This window comes from Barbus barbus, assembly GCF_936440315.1.
Source record: "Barbus barbus genome assembly, chromosome: 9".
In the NCBI taxonomy this organism is placed as follows: Eukaryota; Metazoa; Chordata; class Actinopteri; order Cypriniformes; family Cyprinidae; genus Barbus; species Barbus barbus.
Window position 1 is genome coordinate 11,412,851 of NC_136737.1, and position 21,367 is coordinate 11,434,217.

Here is a 21,367-nt window from a genome sequence, read left to right on the forward strand (position 1 = left end):
ACAGGAAATGAATCCGGCCCTTTTAGACCCATGTTGTGCATTGGAAGGGGTTTTCATACCTTGTGCATCAAAGGGTTAATTTTAATTAACATTAATAAATTGAGTCAAACAGGAAATAATTTTTATACAAATTTAAATAATTTTTTATATAAAGTTATTGTTATCAAATGATTAATCATGATTAATTGCATCCAAAATAAAGGTTTTTGTTTGCATAATATATGTGTGTGGTCTGTGTATATTTATGTATATATATAAATACACACACATACAGTATATATTTTGAAAATATTTACATGTATTTACATGTATATTCATATAATTTATATTATAAATAAATATATTTAATATATAAAGACAACATTTTTTTCTGCAATATACACATGCATGCGTGTATTTATATTTACATAATAAATGTACACACTGAGACAAAATTTGAAACAAACAGAAATTGTTTGTTTGCTCCATACAAAAGTCAATCAGTTTTCCTTTAGATGTGTATCTGGAACTTAGAGGAAAGAATTCACACAAAACACAACAATTTACCCAGTATTATACATTATATATATATTTTTTTAATTATTATTAAATAATTTGTGTAATGTTTTCAGTCTTCATATTTATGTGAACCACTCTGTAAAAACAGCCTCCATTAAATAAATGCATTACTGTAAGCATGAGTGTGTTTACCTGGTTGCCATACCAAGCAATTTGCATGTGAAAGCTTCAAATCAAATTTTGGTCATTTTTGTTTAAATTATACATGTATTCGTTTTATTTAGTGAATAATATGTATATGACAAAATTCACCGTCATTGAGACCACAAGCTTGTTTTTTTTAGGCCTACAAACATATATATATATATAGTGTTAGAGATAGATAGATGTATATAGAGCTACAATTGCGCTAGACAGAAAGACATGATGCATAAGGATAGTGTCCTTAAAGTCACAGGATTTATTTACTTTTGCTTCTGATTATATATATATTTTTCAAAAATAGAAAGACATAAAACAGCTATGTTTGCACCCAACATATTTTGGTCATCTATCATAGTAGTAATCCATTAGCTAGTAAATACCCTTCTATGAACCGTACAACAAAATAAACAAGAGCCAACTAGCTAAACCACCATAATATGAATTCTATTACACTGCACAGAAGCCCGGTTCTTGTTGGTTTATGAAGATGGTGATCAGTTTAATGGAGGCCTGGAGTCTGGAGAACATACTGCATGAAATATTGTTTTACTTTATGTAGGCGATGACAGTTTTTCCTTCTGTCTCTGGTTTTCCAGGGATGTCAGTGTCTGTGCAGTGTGTAAGAAACTATTCAGATCTCCACCCAGCTGCTTTTCCTCAAAGCATGGAAAAATTCAGCCACTAGAGGGAGACAAAATACAGTTGTCATGTCAATGGCCTGGGAAGCAGAGTTTTGTTGTCTTTGGATAAATTTGGCAGAGCAACCTACCATACCTTTTTGATCCTTAAATTAAACCTTTAGACACTGTTGTGAGTTCCGAGGTTGTTAATCGATGATATGTGGCATCTGTTTGCATAATTTTAAACTAGTTTTTGAATTATCATGTTTAACAGTAGAATTTGTGGTGAAAAACTACATTTCCCATGATGCTGTTCAAAAATTCAAGATCAGAGTCAAGAGTCAAGATCAGAAAATCGGGCCAAATTAGTCTGCAGGAAACACCCTCTGACGTGAAGCACCGCAAATGATGACTTTAAACAACGTTAATCACATAGTTTTCAATTTCGCAATTGTCATTCGCAATCATTCATGCGATTGTAGTTAAAGCCATTAAGAACACAGTCTTGGACCTTTGTCTTTTTGTCCAATTTTTAGAATTATTATTTTTTTGCTTCAAATTTAAGTTTGAGCTGCCGTAATTCACCTCGTAGCTGGCTGGTTTGGTTCATGGCTTATAATACTTTAATGAAGACTCTTTTTGAAAATCCCTGTGGGAAAAATGAATGGACAATGTCTGGTTGGCGTAGACAACATTACAAAAGGCAAGCATTATACAAAAGTCTCAGTGGTGTCGAATGTAAAGGGCGTAGCTGTATCTTTTGACGCGATCAACCCGAGTTCGAATCCGCCTTTTGCTTGAACTCATTCGTCTCTCTTTTTCGATTACACATCAGAAAGACATTATTTTCAATAAAAATGAAGGAAATATTTAAAAAATGGAAGTAAAGTGCCTGATGGGTATTTAATAATAAAGTGTTTATCGGTTAGGGGTCGGTGTAGGGAGGACTTTATTGTCCCAATATAAGGCAGCATCCATGAAATATAATCATTTACACTCAAAATGTTATTACTCTGCTGTTTTATAATGTATTACAATAGTGAGGCCATTTTTTTAAGTATAAATAAAACTTCATAAACATTCCATAACTAAATTGTTCTAGAACTCTCACTGCATGTCACATGACTAACAGAGACACATACCTCAAAAAAGTTCAGCTCTATTGTGCCAGACTTGTCCTTGTCCAGCATTTGAAATGTTTCTGCAAATGAGAATGTGGATATGTAAATACAGACTATCACATATCAGTCTTTATTCAAATGCGGCTGTTTATCAGACACTCACTGAACATGCTTTCAAGGCGCACAATACAGCCCACAAAGTTGTCAAAGTCGATGGTGAGATTACAGTCGCTGTAGCGCGCGACCATGATCTGGTGTAGAGGGTTGTTCAGAGAGAAGCCTGTACAAACAACAAGAGGATGATTAAACAATAACAGATTTGTTATTTTTGTGTGAACTGTTCCTTTATTATCTGACCTGCTTTCCCTATGGCTTCCCTCATCTCCATAGAGCTCATTGTGCCAGACTTGTCCTTATCGATTTTAGTGAAGATGTCCTGACAGAACACAAACAAACACAGGCGGACTGCAATGTTAAAGCATTTTATGACAGTCTGCTGCATTCAAAGAAAGATTGTACAAATAAATGATACCAGGATGAAAACATACCAGGTACGCTTCAATTTTAGTCCAGAGAATCTTAAATTCAAGGATGCCCACTTTTCCACTGCCATCTTTCTGAGACACCAGTAAAGGAAAGAATAGACTAGAATAGTGCAGAAATAAATCATTTAAACAGTCTAATTATTTTGATAAAACTGATCCATTTCAAAAACATCTTGTGCATTGATTCAAAAGGATACATCCAGTAAATTCACTATATTGCGGCAAGTGTCCAAACTAAATCCATCAGTTTTAATGTCTTTACCTTTAAAAAAAGTTATAAATGGTTAATAATTAAAATATGACACAGGTCATCTATATGTTAAAAACATTTATTTATTTATATATTATTGATTTATTGATTATATCAATAAAATATTCATTTATTTACCATATATTTAACAAATTTTACAGTGAAAACATGTTTATTTATTCATATGTATTGTTACTGTTTTATTTATTGATTATACCCATAAAATATTAATACAATTTTGTCTTATATATTTGACAGATGTAATATAAAAAGCAAAATGGCTTGTAAAAACTTTCAGAGCTTACGTTTAGATATCACCTTGTTCAGGATATTTTGAAGCTCAAATGCTGAGATTTCAGCATCCTTGTGAAAAAAAAAAAGATTGGATATGGTTTATAAAGGTTAACATGAGCAAAAATAGTATAATTAAATCAGTGTCCTGTAATACTCACTGCCCCAGCAAGCTGTCCAAACAGATTCTTGAACCGGCTATCAATGTTATTCTCATCCACGTTAATCTAAGAAAAAAAAACATTGAAATAATTCACATTTGTGTCATAACACAGTATTTAATTCATATTGGACACATAGAGAAATTTACCTCAGGAACATTGCACTCAACAGGGTCATCAAGCTCTCTAAAAACCAAACATATTTTCAGTCACAAGAAACAGACTTTCATTAGAACCAATCTAATTATTGTGTGCCAGGAACTAACTGGAACTCTGCCTGTTTCTCAGAGAAGATGCGAACACAAAAGTCTCCGTCCTTGTTGGGTTCGAAGGTGGACGGTACGATGAGATACTCGCCAGGGGGCAGACAGAAACGAGAGCAAACCTCACGCAGGTTGACGAAGGTCTCGGAACGGGCCGCTGAAGCATGTTGCACGAAGAAGTTACGGTCCAGGTGGACATTCCTCTGTCCGACAAACTACAACAGAATATCGCATCGAAATTAGATTATTAATGTTAATTTCTTTGTAAATTATCCCTTTAAGAGCTATGATGAGCTGATGAAAACAGCAAAAAACAGGCGATTTTGTTCTTCAGTATCTGCAGTCCATACCTCGTCAGGAACCTGTGGACGATAATAAGAGAGATATATCAATTTAATTATTTACCTTTGTGAAATAATAAATTCTTAGAACTTCTAATAGCTCTTGCGAGGAACTATAGCAGGAAAGTGGATCAGACTACTTCCAGACACAGTGTTAGGCTTCTCACCTCGTAGATGGCGAAGCCGATGGTGTGCATGTCCTCTCCGACTTTCCTCATTTTGCGGCGGTTCTTCTGGATCAGACCCACAATGAAGCTGCAGCCCACTTCATTATCAGTCGGGTCATCGTCCTGCTCCTCCAGCTTGACCAAAAAATTAGGGTTCATCCAGAACGAGTCTGCCAAGAACATAACAAAGGTCAAACACATGTTTTGTTGTACTTTAAAATATTAAATAAAGTTTGTTTTAGTAATTTGTTTGCTTTTTTGCTGTTGTTTTTATACAGTATTCTTTTGCTTTGCTTTTATGTTTTGTTTAGTATTATTTTTTGGGTTTTTGGCTGTTGTGTTTGTTTAGTTTTATTTTGTTTCTTGCTGTTGATGTTGTTTGGTGTTCTTTTGTTTGTTTATGTTTTATTTACCATTATTTATTATTTTTCTTTGCTTTTTTTTTTACTGTTTTTAGTATTTTTGCTGGTTTTGTTTTCTTTGTTTTGTTTAGCTTTAATTATTGTTTTGTTTTGCTTTCTTTAATTGCTTTCAGTATTTTTTGTTGCTTTTGTTTAGTGTATATATATATATATATAAAGAATACCAAACAAAATGAAGCAAAAAAAAAAACTAGAATTTTTTTATTTTTTTTCTATTGTTTCTTTTTTTCAGTCACTTTTTATTGCTTTAGTTTTATTTAATTTTTTGTTGTTTTTGTTTAGTATTGTCATGTTCAGTTTAAGTTTTGTTTCCTTGGACTCTTTGAATGTTCTCGTTTCCTTTGTCCCCTTGATTTTCATGCACTGGTCTATTTGCACGATTGCAGATTACTTTCTGTTTTTTGTTATTGTCTGTGAACTTAATTTAAACAATTCCCTCAGTTAATTGTCTTGCATTGTCTTTGTGAGATGTGCAAAGTTTATTTTTATTTTCTCATGCTCATGTTTATTTTCTCTCAGTTTGTTTTTGTCTTAGAGCATTATTGTTATTTTTTTCTAAACAAACATAAAGCTGCATCTCCTCATCTCCCTTTCCTTGCCTCAGCCTGCACTGTGACAATCACTCTTTTATTTTGTTTTGTATTCTTGGTCAGATATTTAATATAAAATAATGTATTATCATACTGTATCATATATTTATCAGACAGTTGATTCAGTTCATTACTAGGGTAATTCCTGCAGCCTCCAGCAGTCGATCCTCTCCTCCAGTTGCCATCAAACTTGGACAGTGCCCACTTATTAATGCTGTCGTCTGACAGAGCATCAGGGGTCAGATTACAGATCTCCACGCGCGAGTAAAGGCGCAGGAAATCAGAGAACGACATCCTGGGATGCAGAGAAATATCTTGTCAATGATCTTAAGAACACCTAAAATGTCCAAAAAAAAAAAAAAATCAACAAATATCACATTGACAGATTACCAGAACTCTCCATCTTCTGCTTTGCAGCTCAGTCTCTCACGGTCGCTGTCACTGATCTGACGCCATTCTGATGACCTATAGACCAATCACATGACATTCAATTAATTTCCTGGTCATTGTTTAGCTAAACTGTTATTTGGCTTGAATAAAAAGCTTATTTTGCATATATACACTAACACTCAAAAGCTTGTGGTTGACTTTTTAATATTTTTGAAAGAAGAATCTTATGTTCACCATGGCTGCATTTAAAAACAAAATGTATATATATATACCATCAACTCTTTATATTGGTTACCACAATATAACTGTTATTACTATATATATATATATATATATAGTAATAACAGTTATATTGTGAAATATTGTTACAATTTAAAGCTTTTTTATTTTTTTACGAAAACAGCAAAGCTGAATTTTCAGCATCATTACTTCAGTCTTCAGTGTCACATGGTCCTTTATAGATCACTATAATACGCCGATATACTGCTCAAGTAACATTCCTTACTATTATCAATGTTAAAACCATGATACATTTTTTTCCAGGATTCTGTGCTGAATGGAAAGTTCAAAAGAACAACATTTATTTGAAACATTATAAATGTTAAGCGCCAGTGAGTTACATATGCTCAATATCTCTTGATTTTGTTGTGGAACAAATTAGTTAGGTGTATACTGCGTGAAAAGGAGGATGGGCGGCACACAGCCTCTCCTTCCTACACCCGAGGGCATAAGGGCTTAAACAGAGTTCCTATAGCAACTCATAGCAACATGTCTGAATAGGGCCACAGGTGGGTGTGGTTACTCTCTGCGAAACCACAGTTGGATTTCAGAAATAGAGCTTTGCATGCTTATTAGTTTACAGACATGTAACATTGTGTGTTTTGAAGTCAACACCGGGTTACCTACCCATCACTCCAGGCTCCGGTCCACTCCACCTGCCCCCAGGGGTTCCTGATCCGGATCAGTTTGGTTAAGTTGCCCCTGTATTCCACCTGTAACATTTAACCATCAATTATATTCCATATGCAAACCAATAAAGGGATAGTTCACCAAAAATGGAAGTTCTGTCATCATTTACTCACCTATATGTTGTTATAAACCTGTATGAGTTTCTTTCTTCTGTTGAACACAAAAGAAGGTGTTCTGAAGAATGTTATTAAACCAAACAATTGATGGTACCCATTGTCTTCTATAGAATTTGAAAAAAAAACTATGGAAGTCAATGGGTACCATCAACTCTTTGGTTACCAACATTCTTCTTTTTTGTGTTCAACAGATGACAGAAACTCATACAGGTTTATAACAACATGAAGGTGAGTAAATGATAACAGAAGTTTCATTTTTGAATGAACTATCCCTATAAATATAGCCTAAATACAAGTCACCACTAACCTCATCGGCTCCTGTAACCGAGTAGGCGTGTCCTTTCACCAGTTTCTGACTAGTAATGGCCTCTGAATCAGCCGAGTCTGTGATCTAAACCAAACCGAAACAAAACAAACATCATTAACAAATACACAACAGAACTGGTTTTGCACAACTATCAATTCCAGTTCACTGGCAGTTACACAACAGATCCAGTTACAGACTCCTAGTAATTACAAGGTAGCGCAACTGAACACATACAAAAATATGAAACTTCTCACATCTATCGAGCAGCCCAGCAGCGAGCCCCAGCTCAAAGCCTTCTGGATGATTTTGAAGAGGTTTGGACCTGCTTTTGCCAGTTCGTGGACCTCAGCGATGCCTCCAGTGAAATCCTCAAAGCCCTCAGTGGTGGTGCCACCAGACAGAGCTTCGTAGCAGCCATTCAGCCTGAGGACAGGAAGTAGATTTTCATTATTATTTCTGAGGAAGTCTAGTTTACATGCTCAATGAGTTTGAATCTACTGACTACTCACTTTGCATAGGCCTTCTCCAGCAGGGCGCTCCAGAACTCAGCGCCCTCGGCAGAGTGAACAAACAGCAGCTCTTTGTTCCTAGTAGGCAGACGGTCGTCAATGACCACATCCACCCATTCACCAAACTGCCAGAACTGAAGAGACAATAGATGTATGTAAACGTTAATGGAACATTTGACAAACATCTTCATGGAATAATGTCATGTAGACATTACAGTGCCCTCCAAAAGTATTGGAACGGTAAAGACAAAATTGCTCTGTTGGCTGTTGAGTCAAGACATATACAAATATGATTAAAAGATGAATATGAGACAAAACTACAGAATGTCACATTTTATTATTGGGTGATTCAACACATAGATGTTTTACCAGCTAAGAAGTTCAGCACTTTTAGAGTTTCATCCCTCTATCTGATGTGAGCATAAGTATTGGATCAGTTGCCTCACAGGTCTTTCTAAGTGATCAGCTGTGTCCTGTTGCATTAATTCTTCAGATATTAAAAGCAGAGAATGTGTCGTATCAGTTATATCCATTACTTCTGCATTCTGAATCCTACAATCGATGATGGCACAAACCAGGATGAAGACGAGGGAGCTGACTTTGAGAGAAAAGCAAGCAATTTGGATGCTAAAAAAAAGAGGAAGCCAATTAGAGCTCTAGCAAAAACAAAGGGCATGGAGAAATCAAGAGTTTGGAAACCACCAGCGACACCAGCAACCAACAACGACCTGATCGGCTGAGAAAACAACAGTAGTTGATGACAGACAAATCATAAAAGCTGAGAAAATGAACCCTAAAAGACGTGTCTGTAAAATCACCAGCAACTTCCAGAAAGCTGGGGTGATGCTCTGACAATCTACTGTCCTCAGGAGACTTTGACACAGAATTACAGATGCTACACAGCAAGATGCAAACCTCTGACCAGCACCAAAAATAGAAAGGCAAGATTAGAGTTTGCAAAAAAGCACAAAGGTGAGCCAGAAGAGTTTTGGAACTGTGTTTATGGACCGATGAGACAAAGATGAACCTTTATCTAAGTGATGGGAAAGCAAAAATGTGGAGAAAAAAAGGGAACTGCAAATGATCCCAAGCAAACAGCCTCATCTGTAAAGCATGGTGGAGGTGGTGTCATGGCATGGGCATGCATGGCTGTCTCTGGAACAGGCCCTCTCAACTTTACTGATGACTTAATGTATGATGACAGTAGCAGAATGAATTTGGAAGGGTACAAAACCATCTTGCCTACCAATATTCAAGAAAATGCCACCAGATTCATTGGGAAGTGCTTCATATTGCATCAGGACAATGACCCAAAACACCCTGCCAGTTCAGTCAAGGAATTTATAAGGGCAAATAAATGGAAAGTCTTAGATTGCCCAAGTCAATCTCCAGATTTAAATCCAAATGAACATGAATTGCACCAGCCGAAGAGGAGAGTAAAGGCAGAAACTCCCCAAAACAAGCAACAATAGGAATTGGCTGCATTAAAGGCTGGGAAAAGTATTTCAAAGGATGTGACCAAGAGTCTGGTGATGTCTATGGGTCACAGACTCACTGCTGTGATTGTGTGCAAGGGATCTGCAACTAAATAATAGCTTTTAATCTTTTATATCTGCCTTATGTTCAACTGTCCCAATACTTATGCTCACATCAATGAGTGGGATGAACTCTAAAAGTGCTGTTCTTTTTATTTGGTAAAACATGTATGTGTTGAATCACACAATAATAAAATGTGACATTCTGTAGTTTTGTCTCATATTCATCTTTTAATCATATTTGCAAATGTCTTTTACTGTTCAAATACTTATGGAGGGCACTGTACAACAGCACGGCTGTTTCTGAATGTATGGTAATTAGTGCTGTCAAACAATTAATTAAATAAAACTTTATATATGTATGTGTACTGTGTATATTTATTTATTATACATATACAAATACACACACATACAGTATATATTTTTAAAATATTTCGTTTATACGTTTATATGATCATATTCTTATATTTTATAATATAATATATTATAATATACATTTATGTTACACATTTATAATAGACATTTTTATAATATATTAATATATTTAATATATAAACAATATATATTTTTCTTAAATATATACATGTATGTGTTTGTATTTGTATATACATAATAAATATACACAGTATGCACACAAATATTATGTAAACAAAAATGCACTAATGGTAAGAAATGTTATTGTAGCTTAATAATGAGACACATCCTTAAACAACGATGAAAATAAATTGTGACTTTAACATGACACAACAACTTTGCATAAATAACAATAGTAATACCACAACTAAATACATAAATGAATAGATAAATCAATATTTAAATAAATATTATAATTATTAATAATAATAATTATAATAATATTATTATTATTTTAAACTGTTTATATGGTAACAAATTGCATTTTAAGAGAGAAATGTGTCGCTTTATAATGAACGTCAAAAATTGTCAAAAATAATTATGAAAATTAACCTGACTTGGTCTGAAGACAACTTAGCTTAAACAACAATAGCAATACTGCAAATACTGCTACTACTACTACTAATAATAATAATCATATGTAGATTGTGTTATTAATGTCAGAAACAAATAAAACAATATTTAAAAATTAGTATCTTAGTAATAAATAAATAAATACAGTTTATAATGTATATTAACTTATGTCAAACGCAAACAAAACGTTAATTAAAAATTGGTTGCGGATATTGGTTAAATATTAAAATAAACTATATTTCTAGTAAAAAAATGTGTACCTTAATAATGTGTAGCCCAAAATAATGCTAAAAATGTATTGGTACTTTTATATCAGAAGACAACTTTGCATAAATAACAATACTAATTGTGAAAATAAATAAATAAATATAAATAATTGAATAATAGCATATATATAAAGTATATTGTTTAATTAGTATTAAGTCAAAAAGCATGTAAAATAACAATTAAAAAATGGTTCAGAATATCAATTAGCAGACTGTTCTGTATTAGTAGTGGCCATAGAACAGCAATATCATTCATAGTATTTGTAATATTTTTGGTTTGCTGGCTTTTATGTGAACAAGAAACTATTAACCTGGAAATGAAATATTCCAGCGTAGTCACTGTCAAAAGTCTGTCCAGTCGGGACCACACGGGCAAACACATCCTGGTTGAGGGTAAGAGACGCGATGGCAGCTAGAAGCCAACAGTCACCTGGAAAACCAGTAGGATGATGTGATATTGCATTCACTTAATCTGCAACTCACTATTGCAAACAGACAGTAACAGTATTTTCATTTAATATTTTATTCGATTTTACAGCTCATTCTGTAAACACTTAAAACAATGACACACTACAATATTGTTGGTAAAATGTAAATTCCTATTGACGCAACCCTTAAAAGTTGTTCTGGCATGTTTTGGGACAACACCTCTCCTATTATTCCTGCTCACACACATTTTGCAAACTCATTTGCATCAAAGACATTTCCTTAATCATTGTTTGATCAGGACTCATATCAAATTTTTCAGCAAATTATTTTCAGCTACAGTGGAAAACTGCAGTCACCTGACTCCTAGGGCATGTTTGCATGTGAGAAAACAGTGGCGTGTGATCAAAGACAGGATAAAAGGACACCGGTGTTTGTGTTGCATGGAGTAGAACAGGTTTAACAGTGTGTATGGGTGAGTTTGGGAGTTAGAGAACAAAAAGGTTTTGCTTTTGCCATATTGTACAAGAGGAATTCCCTTCCATACCGCTGATTACTCACCCTTTAGGTTTGGAACAGCGTTTCGGATGAACAGTTTTTTTTAAGAACATACAGTATGTTTTATTAATAAACTATTAATAAAGTTCCCGGACATGAAAAAATGGCTGTTGAATCATTGAGGAAATATGAATCAGAATGAATGAGTTTGTTCAAAGTTTGTTTTCCTGTACAATTCTAATGATTTTCAATGTCTCCCATTCGCCATCCAAAGAAACATCCTCAACCAGAAAAACTGCTTTTGTGGTTCAGTGTTTCAATGGCTTCTGCTGGTTATTCTATATGGGACCGTTCTTTATGAACTTTTGTTATCATCATTTCTAAAGTTTCATTGTACACTTACTCCACAATGGGCAAATATATTACAGCTAAACTGACTCACCCAAAGCACCCTGGCAGATGTCAGTTCTGGACGCTCCTCCACTGATGAACGTTGGGTTGGATGTCAGTTGCTGGATGACAAAAACATGAATCACTGGTTTACCTTAACAAGAGATGAGTTCATTGCTGAATGAAAATGATTAAACAAATGGCTCTTTATATGATACTAAAGAGAGGAAACTAACAGTGTAGCAAATTTAGCTTAAATAACATTTAATTCAGTAGAAACTTAAGATTTTGAGGTTGTTTTCATAAATTAAAGAAAATATTTGCTTGATTGTTTTTTTTTGTTTTTTTAGTTACAGATACATGAGTAACAGGGTTGAATGGCTGAGCAGTCAACACTGAATTTTGTGCAAAAACTGACAATGAAAATTAAGTTATTTTGTCTTTCTGCCATGGGAATGGTCCAAGTGGGAATTGTAGTTATTGATTAACCTTTTTTACCATATAGGGTATATTACAAAAAAATAAAAAATAAAAATTGCTTAATTATTTTAATTACAATGAGTAGCAGGGTTGAGTGGTTGAGCAAATCTGTGAAAACTAACAATGAAAAAGTGTCCAAATGATATTTCATCATTAGGGAAAATAATATAGAAACAGGGTTGCAAAATGAATGCCAAAACGTTAAATACTATAGGTTTAACCTGTTTATCTTCAGATAATTTGAATTGTTATGCAAATTAAGCAGACAGAGAATAATTTAGTCTTTCATTTCGAACCATAATGCTTTATTAAATACAGTCATTAAAATATTGTAGAGTATAGCTCAATTTTAATACATTAAAACTTTTAAATGTTCTTCTAATAATCATGCATGTATTATTATATTATTACTTCATATTTATTTAATACATATTAACAGGGTTACCACATGATATGTAGGACACAGCTAAATATTAGCTTATTCAATCGTATCATTTCAATTATTAATGAATTTTTACTTGTTAAAAAAAAGAAGCTGTGAGTCAAACTGACACCATTCTTGAATACAACAATAACCATCCATCATACGAGCAGTGAGGATCATATTATTATACATGTATTAAAACACTGATGTGGATATATTTATCTGTAGTACAGTGATATGATGATGACCTAAAACTATGGACAAGTGCAGCTTCCTGATCACAGTGCCTCAAAAAACAAATGATGGCAAACACACCCAGACACAGGAAGCTTCAGACTCATAGTCGGTTATAATTACCAAACACAGAACAACAAGACAAGATGCTCAAGGTGTGATGGCCTAGAGCAAACAAATAATAAAAGAAGTCGAAGTCAAGATTTTAACCTGGTTTAAGAAGAGTGTGTTTTGCATTGTAATGACGGGTGTGAACACTTCAACCATGCAAAACGGGTAAATGTCAGTGCAATAAATGCCAAAGAAATATGAAATCAAATAAATGGATAGGCTACCATAGGTTTAACCAGTGTAGTATCAGATATTATTTTATATTATGCAAATTCAGCAAACTAAAAGTAATAAAGTCTTTCAGTTTAGACATTTTTTAAATAAAACATTTATAATTAAAGTATAATAATCTCTTTTAAATATGCATTTAATATTCATGCATGTATTATTTTACACATTTATGTAATATTTCATATTCATAATAGGATATGCAGTTGTTGTTTTTTTAACACCTTTGTTAAATATTATTTATTAAATGATTGTGTTACACCCACCTTTGGTCTCAGCCACTCAAGCCCACGCAATTTAGAGGAGTTTGGTCCCAATTCCTTGAACCCGAGCGCAGATATACTGGCTTCAAACGCGTCATCCTGAAACAGGCGTCCGCTCTCCAGACACTCGCGCTTGAGCGCTTCATAGTCCTGGTTGAGGAATTTGACCGCATGAGCGTTGGTACCGACGCCCGCTGCCCGCGCCCGGTTCTGCTGAAGCTTCGCCGCGATTCCTGACATCTCTGTGACTCCGTCACAACAAACAGTGAAAGCGCACCTCAGATGGCAACGCGTTAAATGGAGTGGGCGTGGACAGGGGCGTTACTAGCCTTCAGTCAGTATAGTAGGCTTAGGCTACATACAGTATTTACAGCTGTAGCCTATATTGACGGCATATGCTGTTCAAAAGCAGTGTATATACATCGGCACTTTCTGTCTGTCCACCTGAACATACCTCAGTTGGCTCTATCTGTTTCTCTAAAGACTAACAACTATAAAATTAGATCCTTGTTTTTAAAAGAGAACATTCTACTGTATGTAGTACTGCTATGACGACTAACTGCTATGACGACTTTTGTTCTACCCACTTAAAAAATAGAAGTAATTGCGTTGTCCAATCTATACAGACTGTGTCCGTTCCGTCTGTTCCCCGGATAGCGAGATCAAAATATAAATTCAATCCAGGATCTAGAAAAAATCTGACCGTGATTAAACCAGAAAAACGCAAAATAAATTAATTAAAAACTATTTTTAAAACTTGGGCTCTTAAACATTAGATCACTCGCACCCAAAGCAGTTATTGTAAATGAAATGATCACAGATAATCATTTTGATGTACTCTGCCTGACTGAAACCTGGCTTAAACCAAATGAATATTTTGGTCTAAATGAGTCTACTCCACCAAGCTACTGTTATAAACATGAGCCCCGTCAGACTGGTCGTGGCGGCGGTGTTGCAACAATATATAGTGATATTCTCAATGTTACTCAGAAAACAGGATACAGGAGGTTTAACTCATTCGAAATACTTCTGCTTAATGTTACACTGTTAGATATGCAAAATAAATCTCTCCTATATCTTGCTCTGGCTACTGTGTATAGACCGCCAGGGCCATATACAGATTTCCTAAAAGAATTTGCAGATTTCCTCTCAGATCTACTAGTTAATGTTGATAAACTGCTAATTGTCGGAGATTTTAACATTCACGTTGATAATACAAATGATGCGTTAGGACTTGCCTTTACTGACCTAATAAACTCTTTTGGAGTCAAGCAAAACGTCACCGGGCCCACTCATCGTTTTAATCATACGCTAGATTTAATTATATCGCATGGACTTGATCTTACTGATATAGATATCGTACCTCAATGTGACGATGTTACTGATCATTTCCTTGTATCGTGCATGCTGCCTATTACTGATATTAATTATATGGCTCCGCGTTATCGTCCGGGCAGAACTATTGTTCCAGCCACCAAAGACAGATTCACAAATAACCTGCCTGATTTATCTCAACTGCTCTGTGTACCCATAAATACGCATGAACTAGACGAAATGACTAGCAACATGGGCACTATCTTCTCTAATACATTAGAAGCTGTTGCCCCCCTCAAATTGAAAAAGGTTAGAGAAGAACGTACTGCGCCATGGTACAACAGTTATACCCATTCTCTCAAGAAAGAAACTCGTATTCTTGAGCGCAAATGGAGAAAAACTAAATTAGAAGTTTTTAGAATTGCGTGGAAAAACCGTATGTCCAGCTATAGACAGGCTCTAAAAGCTGCCAGGGTAGAGCATATCCGCAAACTCATAGTTAATATATAGCACAGTGGCTAGACTAACAAATAAACAGACACCACCCGATCTAAATATTCCCCCACAGTTTAATAGTCATGACTTTATGAATTTCTTTACTGATAAAATAGATAACATCAGAAATACAATAACAAGTGTAGATTCTACTGCGTCTAGTATTTCAGCTTCATTCATCGCACCCAAAGAAAAACTGCAGTGCTTTACAACTATAGGACAGGAAGAGCTAAATAAACTTATCAGTGCATCTAAACCAACAACGTGTTTATTAGATCCTGTACCTACTAAATTACTGAAAGAGTTGTTACCCGTAGCAGAAAAACCGCTTCTCAATATTATTAACTCATCGTTATATTTAGGTCACGTCCCAAAACCATTCAAGGTGGCGGTTATTAAGCCTCTTATTAAGAAACCACAACTAGATTCTAATGAACTGGCAAATTACAGACCCATTTCAAATCTTCCGTTTATGTCAAAAATTTTAGAAAAAGTTGTGTCTACTCAATTATGCTCCTTTTTGCAAAAAAATGATCTCTATGAAGAATTTCAATCAGGTTTCAGGTCCAATCATAGTACAGAAACTGCACTTGTTAAAATTACGAATGACTTACTACTTGCTTCAGATCAAGGCTGCACCTCATTGCTAGTATTACTTGATCTTAGTGCTGCGTTTGACACTATAGACCATAATATACTCATAGATCGATTACAAAAATATATTGGTATTCAAGGACAGGCTTTAAGATGGTTTAGATCCTACCTGTCCGATCGCTACCACTTTGTTCATTTAAATGGGGAGTCATCTAAATTATCACCAGTAAAGTATGGCGTACCACAAGGATCTGTCCTAGGTCCTCTGCTATTTTCAATTTACATGTTGCCCCTTTGAAATATTATTAGAAAACACGGGATAAGTTTTCATTGCTATGCTGATGATACTCAATTATATATCTCAACAAGACCAGATGAAACTTCTCAACTATCTAAGCTAATAGATTGTGTAAAAAGTGTAAAAGATTGGATGACCAATAATTTCCTCCTACTAAATTCAGATAAGACAGAGATATTACTTATTGGACCAAAAAACAGTACACAGAATCTCGTGGATTATAATTTGCAACTAGACGGATGTACTGTTACGTCCTCTAAAGTCAAAAATCTGGGTGTTATTTTAGACAGCAACTTGTCCTTTGAAAATCATATTTCCCATGTTACAAAAACAGCATTCTTCCATCTTAGAAACATTGCCAAGCTTCGAAGCATGCTACCTGTTTCTGATGCAGAAAAGCTAGTTCATGCATTCATGACCTCTAGATTGGACTATTGTAATGCACTGTTAGCTGGTTGTCCTGCATCTTCAATAAACAAGCTACAGATAGTCCAAAATGCAGCGGCTAGAGTTCTTACCAGATCAAGAAAATATGATCATATTACTCCAATTTTACAGTCTCTGCACTGGCTACCTATTAAGTTCCGTATCATTTACAAATTATTATTACTTGCCTATAAGGCCCTAAATGGTTTAGCACCTGTGTACCTAACTTGTCTTCTACCACGCTATAATCCAACCCGCTCTCTAAGGTCGCAAAACTCTGGACTTTTGGTAGTACCTAGGATAGCAAAGTCCACTAAAGGAGGTAGAGCTTTTTCACATTTGGCTCCCAAACTCTGGAATAGCCTTCCTGATAACATTCGGGGTTCAGACACACTCTCTCTGTTTAAATCTAGATTAAAGACACATCTCTTTCGCCAAGCATACACATGATGCATTTTATAATCTTGTACTGCAGTTATATCTGATCAAATGTACATTATTATTATTCTTTAGCTTGGGTTGAACAATTTATTTATTTTTGCTTAGATGGAACAGCAGCTACGCTAATCATGTCTCTGCTTGTCTCTACGTTTCTGCCACGGGATTAACATCCCGTGGTAGCCAGGAATTACAGAACTTCAGTCTGGATCTAACCATTACATGATCTGAGATGACCGAACACCTGAGATGGAGGATCAGCGCCGGGAGATGACGTATGTGTCCCTGATCGTAGGCAGAGGCCAAACACCTGGATGAACGCCAGAGACAGATCCCCATTGAGGACCCCGCCACTTAGACAGCCATCGGAAAAGACCACTGGAACCAGCTGAGCCCATTCAATCTGACTTGCTGCAGTTTCGAACTGAACTGCTGGTTTGTTTGGCCAGAGGAGAATTGGCCCCCCGACTGAGCCTGGTTTCTCCCAAGGTTTTTTCTCCATTCTGTCACCGATGGAGTTTTGGTTCCTTGCCGCTGTCGCCTCTGGCTTGCTTAGTTGGGGACGCTTCATTTCCAGCGATATCGCCGACCTTATTGCAAAGACACTATTTAAACTTATTGACACTTTATTTTCCTTTTTTTTTTATATTGTGCAGTGCTTTGACACAATTTGCATTGTAAAAAGCGCTATATAAGTAAAGGTGATTTGACTTGACTTGACTTGTAACAGTATAATAATGTAAATTGGCCTCAAGTTTGGTTATTACCTCAAAACTTATTTGTATCTTTTTTATCTTAGTTTATCTTACAAAATAATTTCTACACACATTTAAAATTGATATTGATTTAAAATGCTAGTTTTGTGAATAATAAAACAATATTTTAAAAACATTTTCCTTATATTATAGGCCTAAACATGTGATTTTGGGTTATAAGGATCACTCTTTAAAGGATGTTGGTTTGATTATAAATTTTATTTTATTTCAATGTAAATTTCTCATTCATAAATGCAAGTTTACAAAAGGCAAACCTCTTTTAGTGCTTGAAAAAGAGATTAAAATGTATGTAGATGTGATGTCAAAATCTAAAAATAGTAAAGCAGTTAAAATGATTAATCTATGCTCCTCCTTTAACATTTTCACATAAAATAAAATAATTTAATGGCGCTTACCTGCAAAGTATATTTTCTGTATTAAAACTGCATTGTAATATCCTATGAAAAATGTAAATATGTATAATATATACAGTATTTTGTCTGTAAACTGATGCTTATTGTCACGAATCCTGGCCATGAACTTCCCTTAACTCACCACCAGAGGTCACTCGCTCACCACATGAACTCTTGCACTACACTAACTGTTGCACGCCACCTCAGACTACAATTCCCATCATGCCTCATACCTGGGACTGATTGCACTCCACACCTGCACCTCATTAACACACACACATATAAGCCATTCACACACAGCACCTCACTGCGAAGTCTTGATTTGCCCAGGCTGGAACTACTGAGCGGTTCTTACCCGTGTTTGAGTTGAATCTCGACCTTGGACTGTTCACGTTTCTGATTGGTCTCTGCCTGCCCTGACCCGGATTGTTTATTGGACTCTGATTCTCACTGCCCGCCTCGACTCTCTGCCTGTCTCCCGAATCTGCCTCTGTCTTGCCTCTATTGCACTGTTTTGCTGGTATTTGACCCTGCCTGTTTGATTATTCTAATAAAAGCTGCAAATGGATCTAACCCATTTGCCAAGAGCCATCGGTGTAAACCGATGTTTACACCAACCCATCGGTGTAAACATCTCAGAGAACCTGATTTGGACTACACGCATCCAAACACAGGTTAAGAAAGCCAGGCAAAGATTGTACCGTCTGCGACAGCTGAGGAAATTCAGGGTCTCACCAGCAATCCTGAAAACTGTCTATTCAGGGACCATAGAAAGTGCATCTCAGTGTGGTATGGAAACAGCTCCAATCAGGACTCCAAAGCACTACAGAGAGTTGTGCGCTTAGCTGAGCGCATCTCAGGGTCTGCTCTCCCCTCTCTGCAGGACACCTACCTCAAACACTGCAAAAATAGAGCTGTTAAAATAATCAAGGACTCAAATCACCCTGGTAACCGTCTATTCACTTTGCTTCCATCTGGTAAGCGCTTCCGTAGCCTGATGGCAAAAAACTGAGAGACTTAGGAGGAGCTTCTTCCCCCAGGCCATCAGGCTCCTAAACTCTAACTCTGTGCCATAACATCACATGACTCCATGTAAATATCACCATATCAATAGCTATTCATAATTTTTCTCTACCTCATTTTGCTTCCATTTAAATACCCTGTACAACTTTTTGCACATTCTTTTTGCACATTCCAATATTATTTAAGTCAACAACATACTGACCTGCACATTTATATTTATATTTTTTATCTTATATTTTATTCTCTTATTTTTTTTTCTATTTTTTCTTAATCTCTGTATACTTTATAATTGCACTGTCCTTGGAGCGGACCTGACCTACATTTCACTGCTGGTTATACCCTGTATAATTGTGTATGTGACAAATAAAAACTCTTGAATCTTGAAACCCAGTCTGATCATTCGCAACACTTATGTACCCTCTCTCCTTTTTTCTTCTATTTTTCCTTGTTCCTTGTTGAGGCATGTGAAATGTTTTTTGTTATACAGTGGGATATGCATTGTATATGCTATCTGTTGACAAAAAAAAAGCATTATAAAAAAGCATTATAAAAAAAATTATGGGCTATATATGATTTTACTAAATATTTATCAAATTATCCAACATAATTTGCAAGCAAATCTACACATTTCCTTTGATGAACGCAAAATAAACACGTGACGTCATGACAACTTTTTACACATTAAAGGTGGAAAAAACATGGAAAACTTAAAACAAATGACAAAATTGAAGATGTATATCCAGGATACAGTTAAGCATGTTTTAGAAACTGAAATGGGAACTGTTTTCAGTTTCACTTTCAGTTAGCTATTTCAATTAGCTCTTGGCAAATTAAATGACATTATTATATACATAAACCTTTTTTTAATAAAGCTCTAAAAACATGTAGCTACTGTCTTGAAAGCACTGAAATGTGTTTTTTTTTTGTGCCAGTTAATGTTGTTAAGACTAAAAGACCTATTGTTCTTGTTGAAATGGAAAAAACCTGCATCTCACACATTTAGCCAGATTTACACTCTAATGACTAATTTATATGACAAGACTAAAATCTTCAAAAGTTAACTTTCAAAATGCTGGTGGCAATAATAATAGCTATTATGCTTACACAATGCTGAGAGATTACCAAATGAACTATGTTTTATAAACTATCCTAATTACTGAGAAACTGCTCCAAACGATTCACTGTGAGTTTGAATTATTTAGTCACGAATCGACTAAAATAAATTAATCCAATTAAAACTGTTAATTGAAATGAACCGACTAAAGCAAATCGCGCATTGCTAGTTTTGTTTCTAAAATTAGATGCAAAATGATTTTGGAAATAGGCTATTGATAGTTGAAAATGATTCTCAGGTCAGTATGTAATCTCAATCCTCAAACGTATTAGATCTCCAGACTTAAAATGACGCAAGCGTTAAAAATGACAGTTTTTCACAATTTTTGAAAGAAATTACCATTTTTAAGCGACAGCTGAAAACTCATCTCTTTTGACACTACCTGACTTCATCCTAAATTAAAGAAAAAAGAAAAAAAAGAAAAACGTTTGTCTTTCTCTTTATTTATTCCTTCCCTTTCTAGCTTGTACTTATTTGAACAATGCATGAAACTTGGCATTACGAGCACTTCCCATGTGTTTGCCGCTTTGTTAAGAAGAATCGCTTTATATGTATCCCCCATTTGTAAGTCGCTTTGGATAAAAGAGACTGCAAAATGACTCAATGTAAATGCAAATTTAAGAAAAGGTGTTGACGCCTATTTGTGCAGGCTACTATCCATACTTGATGGAAGACTGTGTAAAATCGGTGAGTATTGCCTAGTTTCAGCCCTATAAAATATAGCCAGTTTTTAGAGCGTTTGTGGCCATTTTGAACTTTAATGTGCAAAGCTTCCAGTCTTAGCAGTTTCCAATTATTTTAGCTGTACAAACAGTCTGGATGTTGCAAACTGGTATGTGAAAAAAGTGACAAAGTGAAAGTGACATGTGGCCAAGTATGGTTACCCATACT

General features: G+C 35.2%; 1 protein-coding gene across 1 annotated transcript; it reads right to left on the reverse strand.

Moving 5' to 3' along the window:
• Window positions 1-753: 753 nt before the first annotated feature.
• Window positions 754-13,867, reverse strand: LOC306874704 (calpain-2 catalytic subunit-like). The gene is made up of 21 exons (XM_079424912.1): window positions 13,610-13,867; window positions 11,919-11,988; window positions 10,864-10,982; window positions 7,765-7,898; window positions 7,510-7,678; window positions 7,256-7,339; window positions 6,770-6,855; window positions 5,864-5,938; window positions 5,608-5,768; window positions 4,462-4,631; window positions 4,304-4,315; window positions 3,957-4,168; window positions 3,840-3,876; window positions 3,691-3,756; window positions 3,544-3,601; window positions 3,186-3,250; window positions 2,992-3,060; window positions 2,801-2,879; window positions 2,607-2,723; window positions 2,465-2,523; window positions 754-1,383 (listed from the first exon to the last, which is right to left on the reverse strand). The coding sequence occupies exons 1-21, from the start codon at window positions 13,844-13,846 to the stop codon at window positions 1,360-1,362; spliced, it is 2,103 nt and encodes a 700-aa protein (XP_079281038.1). The 5' UTR covers window positions 13,847-13,867; the 3' UTR covers window positions 754-1,359.
• Window positions 13,868-21,367: the final 7,500 nt, after the last annotated feature.